Consider the following 12,240-nt stretch of genomic DNA (forward strand, 5'->3'; position numbering starts at 1 on the left):
TTTGACCAAGGGTTTGGGCAAAATCGAGGTCAACACCGACTTCAGGTCCATCTTTGAAAACACAACTGCTCCATGCAGCTCATCTAATAACTCATCAATCACTGGAATGGAGAATTTGTCTGGTACTGTCTCCTTGTTCAGGGCCCTGTAATCCACACAAAACCTCCAGCTCTCATCCTTCTTTTTGACAAGTAAGATTGGACTGGAGAAAGGACTCACACTAGGTCTGACGATCCATGTTTCCAACATCTCCTTGATCAGCTTCTCAATTTCATCTTTCTGAATCTAGGGGTAGCGGTATGGTCGAACACTGATCGGTGACACTCCCTCTTTCAGAAGAATGGCGTGCTCCTGCTCTCTAGGTGGTGGCAATCCCTGAGGTGGCTGGAACACCTCCCTGTATTGTTGTATGAGTAGTTGCACCACCTGTGGAATGTCTCATTCTTCCCCCACACTGACCCTCTCCAAACATTGCAGCTCCACCAGAAATCCCCGTCCCACCTCCTATATGGATCTGATCATGGATTTGAGAAATACGACTGCCCTTGACAACCCTGCATCCCCTTGGATCACCTTCCTCTGCCCTTCCATCATCAGTTCCATCCTCAGAGCACCCCAGTTGACCTTGGATCACCTTCCACTGACCCTCTCCCTCACCTGTAGCCCTTGGATGATCAAGACCACTCCCCTACAAACTCCTCTCCCCATCTCCACCTTCACCGTGTCCATCATCACCCCATACCCTCCTGTATCGACTAGCTCCATCCCCAACTTATCAACGATCTTGGCAGAAATGAAATTGTGGGTTGCCCCACTATCGATCAGCACCAACACTTCACGGTCAGCTATCTCTCCTCTTACTTTCATAGTGTGACTCAGAGTGAATCCCACTACTGAGTTCATAGAGACTTATGCCACATCCAGATGCAGCTTCTCCTCCTTTTCTTCGGATCTGCTCCCACCTCCCTCCTCGTCTTCTTTGTCTTCACAGACAAGGAGAACCTGAAGAGTTCGGTCCTTGCACCTATGTCTCGGCATGTACTTCTCATCACACCTAAAGCACAACTCCTTTGCTCTCTTATCCTGCATCTCCTTTTCTGTCAACTTTTTGAACTGTCCCCCATTTCCCCCTCCGGCTTCTCCTTGGGTGCTTCCTTCTGACCCCCTGACGCTCCACCTTTTGTTGGTAAGAAGGTGGTAGTCATCTTGTATGAACCCCCAGAATAGTTCCCTCAAGCTCCACTTTCTGATTTCTTCTGGTCTTCCACCAATTGCACCAGCTCCATAGCCTTTCCCAAGTTCCTCGGCTCCAACACCCTGACTGCTGTTCGGATCTCCCGTTTCAGCCCTTTCATGAAGTTCCCCTCCAGGGCCGACTCTGAGATGTGATCCAATCGCCTAGCTAAGTACTCAAATCTGTCTCGATAATCCGCCACCATCCCCTCCTGAGTCAGGGCAAAGAACTTCTCATAGAAGTCTCCTCCCCCATCGGCTTGGAAACGCTCTAATAAACAGTCCTTGAACTCCCTCCAGCTCCGGATGGGCTCCCTCCTGTCACGCCACTGATACAATGCCAAAGCTTTTCCTTCCATACACAATCCTGCAGCCGTCAGCTTCTCATCCTCTGTCAACCCGTTGACAGCAAAGTAACGCTCCACCTTGTAGATCCAGCCATGGCCGTCTTCACCCTCGAAAACGGGCATCTTCAATTTCCTCACCCTAGGATCTCCCCCATTTCCCGGGTATCCTCCATAGCCTCCCATTCCTCTCAGAGGAGGCACTCCCCAATTGTCCCGATCGTCCCTCCGAGGATTGTATCCCAAACCACCATCGTATTCCCCTCTTCTCCCCTCAACATCAGCACCTCGACGCTGAAATTCCTCTCTTCTTCCTTCAAATTCAGACCTCGATGCTGAAATTCCTCTCTTCTCCCGCCAAAATCAGCACCCCTTATGTCATATCTCATACTCATCTCTTCCCTAGAAAGAGGCTCTAGAGGAGGCATGTCGTTCTCTCCCTCTAGGATCTCCACCTCTGAATTTCTCCTCCCCCGCAAAGGGTTCGGATTTCCTCCCATGCCATGGCCGTCGGTGGTCTCTCTTACTTCCGATGTCGCCGAATTGGTTTTTATTTCAAGTAATTTCTTCATCATTTCTTCCATCGCAATGAACTTCCCCTCCAACCTTTCATTGTTGGAGGTGATTTGATTTTGAAAGTCAAAGAATCTTTCCTCCATATCGGATTTCAATTGTCCGACTTCGCCTTCCAAGACGTCAACCTTCTATCAGGCCATCGTTCTTCCCAACGGATCTCCAAAAACCCACTTTCGGAAGCTGAAATATCGCTGAAAAATAGGGATTTCAGCCGCTTAAGGTCCCCAATCGATGCTCTGATACCAATTTGATAGGAAACACTTGTATTCACAAGTATTCCTAGCCAAAATCAGTAAACTGCAGCAATCTTATTGCTGTCCACAGCAGAAAACAACCCAAAACTGTGAGAAATTTGAGAGAGATTTAAGAGAAATCCGTAGGAAATCAAAGCAAACACTTATATTCCAATAGTAGATGAAAGGCACTTGCAAGACACAATTTTCCTTCAATTCGAGAGGAAGGAAATACTCTCCAAAATCTCCGGCAACACCTAGAGCCCAAGACAAATCCTAGATCTCAAATAAGATTCAAATTCACGATGAGAGCCAAACTCTCACCATAACTCCTAATTAAAGACAAAGGAAAATTACAAAATACTTAAAACAGCCCCTCATTCATAAATTTCCCTCCCAAAATTGATTTAACCCCAAGTGGAGCCCACAGGGGGTTCTGCCCCCTGCTGTTTCCGCCTAGTCAGGCCTTCGCTTGGAATAGACTTGGACCGGTCCAGCTGGCCCCTCCTGAGCCGGCCTAACAAAGACCTCCTCTAGAGCCCTTTGCTAGTGAAGGTATGGGCAAGGCGTGAGAGGGTTGGGTATGAACAAAAAGGTGATGAATTTGAAAGAAGAGTGGCTAATTATGACCAAAGAGGTGTTGATTTCAAAAGGAGGGAAGGGGGTTTTGAACGAAGAGTTTGGGTACGAGCGTAGAAGGGCTAATCATGACACTTGGGGGGACCACCCACTTGGGGAATGGGAGGTTATGGAGGAAACAAGGGGAATGGAGGAGATCCAAGGGTGAGCATGGGCACAGGTAAAGTGGAGACAGACAGAAGAGTGTGCCAGGGGTAATTCTGGCCATACAGGGGGTTTGGGTGAGGGAGGAATTCCTTCCTTTAGAGTTAGGAAACATTGATGTCATCCGAGGGATGAAATTGTTCCATACCTTAGAAGACAACAAAGTCAATTGGGGAGCTCTGACGATGGACATGATGGTGGAGGGAGAGAAGGTGGTGATCAGGGGAGATGCAAGGTTATCCAAAGCCATGATTTATGGGGGATTAGGGCAGATCTGCTAAGGGATGAGAGTAGTCACCCTGGATATTCTCTAGAGGGGGAGAGACTACTGTATCAGGGGAGATTTGTGTTGCCACGGACCTCAGTCCATATTCCTCACATTCTATAGGAGTTTCATGAGTATGGTTGGGGGTCATTTCGGGGTGCTTGGCGGTAGAGTTGCATTGGAAGAGGATACATAAGGATGTGGAGGAGATGGTTGCTATATGTGAGGTGTGCCAAAGAAACAAATACATGACCATAGCTCCGAGAGGGTTATTGCAACCTCTAGCCATCCGGACAGAGTGGGAGAGTAAATCTACATGGATTTTATAAATGAGCAACCAAAATCTGAGGGATTTACAATGATTTTGTATAGTGGTGGACAGATTGAGCAAGTATGCTTGTTTTATTCCCCTACAACATTTGTACATGGCAAAAACAGTAGCAACGACATTCATCAGAGAAGTGGTCAGATTGCTTGAGATACCAGAGTCTATAGTGTTCAACCAAGATAAGATGTTCCTCAAGCTTTTTTAAAAGGAGTTGTTCAGGTCACAGGGGACAATATTGAAGAGGAGCACCGCTTACCACTCACAAACAAACGAGTAGACTAAGGTGATAAACATGAACCTTGAGACATACCTGTGATGTTTTGCCTTAGCGATACCTCAACTGTGGGCCAAGTGGTTGGCATGGGCGAAGTACTAGTACAACACTTTATAACATTCAACTTCACAGATGACTCCTTTCAAAGTATTATACGAAAGAGACTGACCTCATTTGGTGCACTTTGGGAAGAGTATCACACTAATCTCGTTAGTAAAGCAATATCTGGAGGAGAGGGATAGGGTGATGGCTGACTTAAAAAAGCATTTGTTGAGAGATCAACAGATGATGAAGAAACATGTGAATAGACGCAGGAATGACATATAGTTTAAGATAGGGTGCCAGAGGAGAAAATAGATAGCCATGGCTTCGAGAGGGTTAATGCAATCTCTAGCTCTTCCAGATAGAGTGGGGGAGGAGGTCAACATGAAATTTATATATGGGTTACCCAGATCTGAGGGGTTGATAGTGATTTTGGATAGTTGATGCGAGCAAAAATCCTCCCAGGGAAGAGAAAGCTGACCCCAAGAGAGAATTCTTGATCACCTCAAAAAAAAAGGCAAACACACTTACCTAAGTATATGGAATAACAAACTCTTACATTTCAAATAAAAAACACACTTACAAACTTGACTCTAACAAGACAAGACTTACAAACTTGACTCAACCAAGACACCCTAAAGAAGCTTTCCAAAAGAAGAAGGATACTTGTGAGGTGTAAACTTGCGGAGAGACGAAAGAGATTAGAAGCCGAGACGAAGGGTGTAAAGAACTCGCAAGTCTTTCCTAGAGGAGATGAGAAGAAGGTGGACAAAGCTCGCAAGCTCTTCCAAGAAAATCCGCAGATTTCTTTTTCAAAAATTCATATATCACTCTCTTTAAAACATTACAAAACCCCTCATATTTATAAGTATGAAAGGGGAATACAAACAGCCACATAATTGAATTCCCACATGAATCCAAGCAACACAAACCACGGAAAACCCCCCATCATTTCACGGGAAACAGCCCAGCCAGGGAACCAAACAGGCAGCCGCGGAAACCCAAGAGGCCAAACACTGAACCGAGGCACAGGAAAGGCCACCCAGCACGGAAAACCAGCAGCCCACCGAGGAAGCCAAGGAGCCAAGGCACGGAAACAGCCAACCCGTGGAACCACGGAGCCAAGCACGGAAAACAACCAACCTAGGGATTCCAAAAGCCATTTTGGAATCCTAAGGGACAAACTAAAATTTAAGATATAAAAACTATAAATAAAAATTACATAATTAAGATAACTAATGAACTAAAACTTAGCTAATAATAAGCTAACATTTAGTTTAATGAATGAACTAAAAACCATCTCATAAATGAGCTAAATTCCAACTCAAAATTTATTGAGCTAGTAAGCCCAAGGGAAGTCAAAACCAAATATTTTTGGGTTTGATTTGACCCCCCCCCCCTTTGCCTACATCAATAGTAATGGACATATTAAGAAAGTATGCTCATTTCATTCTCCTACGACATGCGTACATGGCAATAACAGTAGCTGTGGAATTCATCAGAGAGGTGGTTAGATTGCATGGGATACCAGAGTATAAGCGTTGGACAGAGATAAGGTGTTCCTCGGGCCTTTTTTAAGGGAGTTATTCAGGATATAGGAGACAGTATTAAAGAGGAGCACTGCCTACCACTCAAAAAAAGACGAGCAGACGGAGGTGATAAACAAAAAACTTAAGACGTGCCTGTGATGTTTTGCCTCTAAGATACCTCATGTAAAACCCTTGAAATTTCAAAAAAAAATCTAGAATTATCAAAAATTAATTTATGAGTCATTATAACTCTGAATCACAAACCATGTTTACCAGAACATTTATAGTGTAGCGCTTTAATTACCATATTTTTTTCATAATTTTTAAGCACTGTTGAAATTTCTTAAGAAATCGATTTCACAAAAAAAATTTAAATAAAATGAGCTAATTTATTAATATTTTTTAGTAATTTTTGGAATCGCTAAAAAAATTCTAAGAATTTTCCATTCAAAAATTAATTATAATAATATTATTATATATTATTTAATAATAATAATAAATCCAAAAGCAATTGAACATTATTAAATGCCATTTTTCTTATGCCATTTCGGTTTTGCCAAAAGAAGAGTTATTTAGGATTTTATGAAAGAAAGGAATGAGAGAAAAAGAAAACCCTGGTTTTGGGCAACCTTGTGTCGTTTTCGTCCATCTGCCAAGTTGGGAAACTTGTTTGTCTCGAGGCAAGTCACATTATGTCCATCTTAATTTTAAAAAATACTCAATTTTTAACTATTTTTCGATTAAAATTTCATTTTCGTTAGATAAAAATGTGGATAACTTTGCACTAATAAAACTTTCACCAGATAATTTTTTATATATTATAGAGATTACGATTGTAAATTTTGAATATTTTCTGAAAATTTTACAATGGAATTTTTTAAATTTGGATATTAAAAAATATTTGTATGGTACAATAAAAGTCTTAAAATATTATTTTACACAATAACTGATAATTTGGTAATTTTTTGAAAGTGTGCATTTTTTACTAGTAGGATTTTTTGTTGTCTACCATTGTACAATACTATGCAATTTTGATATATGTCCAATTACTCTTTAATTGTCATAATGTGATGATATATATGCACATGTAATTAAATTATATCAGTTAGGAGCTATAAGGGGCCAAAATACGCTGAGATTCTGTGTCAGAGGATTGATGGGAGGCTGGGAGCTATAAGGAGCCAAAATCCCTTGAAATTATATTTGAGACATGATTGTGTGATATCTTCTGGTGCTATAAGCACAAACAAAAACGGAGTCATAATGGGCCAAAATCTTTTAAGATTCTATCTAGGTACAGAAAATGTGATATGAATTGCTTTGTGATATGAATTGCTTTGTGATATGAATTGCTTTGTGATATGAATTTCAATTTATTTTATTTATTTATGCAATATTATTATTTAAATCAGAGAATAACTATAATGCATTTATTACATCTCTCAATATAATAATTTATTTAAACTGCATTTAACTACTTTTAAATATTCAACAAAATATTTTATAAATAAAATTTGAAAATTTAAATTGGTTTGTGTGGTCTGCTGAGCTGTTATAACTTATTGTGGTTTTGCTTTTAATTTTTCAAGAACTAGGAAAGGGAAGGTGATTGTGGACTATCAATTCATGATCAAATCTGAGGTTATAGGTATTTTGCTATTTTAATTTTTGTACAATCATGGTTAGTTAAATTTTAGTTCTGTAACTCTTGTCTATAGCCCATGTACTGTAGTGTAGATATTTATTTTGATGAAATGAAAGAAACCTAATGGATGAGTTTATTTTTAATATTTGGATATTTTAGTAGTTTTGTATAGTCTGTAGTTTATTTCAATGAATAATGGTAGAAATCCTGAAATAATTTCAAAATTAGACCTTAGGATTTATCTGTCACAGCTCAACACAATAGGATCTATCCTGATCGGGTTGAGTTGAGACACCTCAACTGTGGGCCAAGTGGTTGGTATGGGCGGAGTACTAGTACAACGCTTAATATCATTCAGTTTCACATATTTCTCCTTTCAAAGTATTGTACATAAGAGACCCACCTTACTTGATGCACTTTGGGCAAAATAGTACACTAATCTAGTTAGTAAAAAAGTATTTGAAGGAGAAGAATAGGGCGCTGGCTGACTTAAAAAGGCATTTGTTGAGGGCTCAACAAATGATGAAGAAACATGCGAATAGATGCAGGAAGGACATCTAGTTTGAGATAGGGGATAGGGTATGCTTGAAGCTTTGTCCTTATAGACAACTCACATAAGGAATGAGAAGCTGGCCCCGATATATTTTGGTCCTTATGAGATATTGGAGATGATTGGAGCAGTGACTTATCGATGAGGTTACCTACGACCGCTACTATACATCCAATGTTTCATGTGTCAAAGTGGAGGAGAACTATCAGGGATTATACATCAAGTTCAGAGTTACTCGTGATATTAACAGAAGATTTGAAGGTGTTGTTGGAACCATTAGAGCTGAAAGGGGTGCGACGGAGAGAGGAAGAGAGCAAGGAAGTGCTAATAAAATTGAAGAACCTGTGGGAGTGAATCTCAGTTATGTAGCTCTTGTGGTTAAATTTCAGTTCTGTAGCTCTTGCCTGCACATGGAAGCATTACGAGAGAGTGCAGTAGTAGTTTACATCTTTCCACCTTGAGGACTATGTGGGTATTTGGGAGAGGAGTATTGATAGATCGGTCCCTCCTGGACCAGTCATAGAAGGGCCGGTCCACCCTGGACCGGCCAAAGTTTATGCTAGACGGAATAAGCCAAGCGGACAGGGGGGAGTTATGCCCCTTTGAAGGGGGCCTAGGGAGCATATTTTGAATATGGAGGGGCCAACTATGAGGGAAAAGCAATGGGTTGTTTTGGGATTTTTCTATTGTATATTTTAATTATATTTTTTCCTAGGGTTCATTTTTTTCCTGATGTCTTGTTTGTTGTTTTTGAAGTTCACCTAGGTTGAGAGAGCTCTAGCTAGTGGCTAAAGATTTGGGAGAGACAGATGTTCCTCTCCAATTGAAGATCCAATTGTATCTTGCATTTCTCTTTTTCGTTCACTAATTTTGCTGAAAGTTCAACCACTTCGTATCAGATAATAACGACGCAACACAATCAGGTAAATAAGTAAATAGAAATTCCTATTTTGAAAGAGGAAGACAAACCAAGGAACTCTACAGCATCGTTAGGCAAATTCATAATCACTTGCGTGATGGGATAAGACCGCTGACTGGAAAATAAACTTTCAATGAATCTCCTGCCGTCCATGTTGAAAGCCTGAAGAAAGAAGAAATAAAAACAAAGCTCTAAAAAGAAAGTTTGACACAGGAACGATCAAAAATGCAATCTTGGAGCGATGTAGCACCATTTATATCCCTTATTATGCACTAGAGCATAGAATAGAACAGCAAAGGAATTAACAGCAAGACACCAGATCACCCAAGCTAAAGAATTATCCACCTTTGATAGAGTAAACTATGACATAAAATAGTTTCAATCCAAATTGTCATTGAATAGAACTGCAGGTAAAGTATTATTAATACAGCATGTGCAAAATTTAAGATTCAAAAAACAATGATTAGTAAAGTTCAGTATTAGAATAGGAGAAGTGCTCAAAATTACGCATACAATGTCAAATTCTCAATTCATAGATCATCAATTTCAACAAATATTCATCTCTAATCATAAAAGTCATAAAAATATAAAATTCAAACGATCGATATCTTAGTAACCGTTGAATAGAAATATTGTATTGAAATCCCAGACAATGTAAATCAAATGTTAATAGGAAATCATACCACAAAAAAATGATTCTAATTTTAACCAAACCAAATCACTCAAGCAAACCAATAACTAAATTGTAAGAATATAAAAGATTAAAAAAGACCAAAGTAATTATTTTTTACTCAGTCGGTATAAGCAAATAGCTTCTCAGAATTTGATAGTCGCCGCTTCTCAGAATCAGAAAGGCTCGCATCCAACCAACACTCCAGAATAAAGAGGAAACAAAAAAAGAAAATAAAAAACTCATTAGACTGAACTTTTGCATCCCTCAGAGCCCATATTATTAATCATGGATAGCTCACATTCACAATCAAAATCACCAGCATCTGAACTCAAACTCAATAACCACCGGAGATGGGAAATTCCATCACTCAAGATCGCAGGGATAGATTGGATAAGGTCAAATATCACAGCTCGCCGAGTACTCAAATCAAGGAAAAAAATAGGAATCAAGGACCAAAACATTCACCAAGGGCCAAAGCAGCAACTAAACGAGTAATAGAAGATTCACAGAAATCAAGTATAAGTTAACCAACCCAATCAAACCCACAAAATAAAGTACACAACATGTTCTCATAGGCATCATCATTGGATTGACTACATTAGGAAACTAAATGAAATTCCCAAAGCCTAGAGAACTAAAAAATCAACTGAAGTAAAACTAATGCTCAAAATGACAATTTGCTCTACTCAACTCACAAGTCATGCATTTCTGACGAGTATAAACATTGTAATTTGAAACAAAGATACATTGCACTTCTTGAAATTGGAGAGATTGAATTCGAGTCAATAAATTAAGCATTCATGTACTTGGATCTTCACTGAAATTCATCAAGTCTTACCTAAGCACCAAGCCACGAACAATCATAAGTTCAGCATGGATTCAATTTGGAGGCAACTTCTAGAATTTTCAACATATAAAATTGAAATTAACTCAAATGGCATAGATTACAAGCCTCCAGCATCATACAAACAACATCAACGATGACAACTATATGCAGGTGCAAGCAATAAAACGTCTCATATAGTTGTACCTATCAAAACCAGAGTGAGATGTTCATGTTCGCATCTACAAATTTTGGGTTAAGAGAAACTTATATATATTAAAAGAAAAGCTATCTAGAGGGAAATATGTAGCATTTAAGAGAACAAAAGGGGACAGCCATAAATGGCTCAAACATTCATTCATTTGACAAATTTGTTAAGGTCTTGGTTAAAATTTATTGTTATTATTAGCAGTATTGTATCAGTAAATATATAATAAAAATTTTGTGGAGCATCACTATTAACTTTATCTGCATTATTTAGAGTTTACCTTATGAATCCTTGTTCTCCCGAAGAAAATGGTGAATAGTTTTAACCCCAGGAGCTACAGCGAGCACTTCTTTCGTTCCTTCAAATGATGTCTTTACATTTAGTCGAAACCAATCTTAAGCTGTCAAAACTAATAAATTTTGGTTTGCAACAGCACCGATAAGTTTCAGTGAATTTCAACCCGAAGTCATCAAAACTAGGTGGAAACCACCAAAACCATTGAAACCGTGGAAATGATAGAAATTGTCGTAACCCAACCAAAACTGCTGAAAACTTATCCAAAAAAATGTTACACTTATACTCTATAATTGAATAAAAAACTCTGAAGAAATTAGTTCAATAATATTTAATATTTTGTAAAAAATGATAAAAACTAAGAAATAAAACCAAACACTGAAACCCTTGAAATTGCTAAAACAAATAAAATCAAAACTACTATGATTTGAGCGAAACTAATTAAAAACCAAGTTTAAAACCATGTTTTAATGTTGCTTGCCTTTAATGTTTGAACTTTTCAAGTTATGTCTTATTTTTAGATCATAATAAGACTAAAGCAACTAATATTTAGAAGATCAATAATTCGGGAAGGCACATAGAAGCTATGTCAAGAGGACTTGAAAGCTGAGAAGCGACTATCAAAAGATTTACAATATTGTCAAAAAGAGTCACAAGAAGATTGAATGCTAACAAGAGAAAGCGGTACAAAATTGATAAGGCCTAAAAGAACTCAATAAAGATCTCAAAAAAAAAAAAAAACTTGAGAGCTGAGTAAATTTATGATTGAGATATTTGTTACCGAGCAACTAGAATGCCAGCCTGGCTCCAGAAGTCCTAAAATCAGCGCCAAAATCAAATTTGTTTATGTCGCCATTTTTTATGCAACAAAGATTCCATCCTTCCAAGTTTTTTTAGGTGTAAATTTTTGTTTAAATGGGATGGTAAAATTTGGCGAATGCTGCTATAACTGACCAACACTGAAAGCCATAGAATTTAGTTCGATGAATTTTGTTGATCAAAACAGGGTTGGTAGAATTTTTAGTAGTTAAGGTTTCCCAAAGGTAAATGTGATGAGGACATCGACAGACGCTACCGACATGTTTATCGCCGGCGAAACCGCAGATCGACGGCCACGATTCAGCGCCTCTACTTTTGATTGAGATGACATGATGTATTTTATTATTGTCTATTTTGATTTACTGTTTCCCATTTTACCCCTGTGGGGAGTTATGTTTCTTTGTAGCCCAGAGGGCAATTTAGTCTTTTTCACTTTTATGAGTCAAGACCTATATATAGTGGTCTCTTGTATCATTTTGAGCTTAATGAAGAATTGAATGAAATTTGTGTTTTATTTCTACTTCGTCTTGCATGAGTGCTTGAGAAGGAGGAGAGCTCACGTGGAGCAATTCGCAAGGCCCACCAATCGTTGGAAGAGTCCTCGATTCGTGGTTAGATTTTTTTTGTTATCTTCTCACTCGTTTTCATATTCACCTTCCTTCCATCCACCTCAAAACAGCCCTCCCATTTCCCCTGGCCGCC

The 12,240-nt window shown here is 39.0% G+C and overlaps 1 protein-coding gene across 5 annotated transcripts in view; it reads right to left on the minus strand.

Annotated features, from left to right (window-relative positions):
• LOC110108717 (tRNA (guanine(37)-N1)-methyltransferase 1) overlaps positions 1-12,240 on the minus strand; it is a 39,103-nt gene that overhangs the window by 7,630 nt on the left and 19,233 nt on the right. For 2 of the 5 annotated variants that reach the window (XM_028701248.1, XM_028701245.1), the window contains one exon: positions 8,772-8,883. The exons of 1 other annotated variant lie outside the window; for it this stretch is intronic. In XM_028701248.1, coding sequence (XP_028557081.1) covers positions 8,772-8,883 — 112 coding nt within the window. Of the gene's footprint in view, positions 1-8,771; positions 8,884-10,705; positions 10,784-12,240 lie in introns of all 5 variants that reach the window. 2 more of the 5 variants (XR_003703250.1, XR_003703251.1) reach the window with 2 other exon arrangements.

The sequence above is a fragment of the Dendrobium catenatum genome, unplaced genomic scaffold, assembly GCF_001605985.2.
Source record: "Dendrobium catenatum unplaced genomic scaffold, ASM160598v2 fragScaff_scaffold_153, whole genome shotgun sequence".
Lineage (NCBI taxonomy): Eukaryota > Viridiplantae > Streptophyta > Magnoliopsida > Asparagales > Orchidaceae > Dendrobium > Dendrobium catenatum.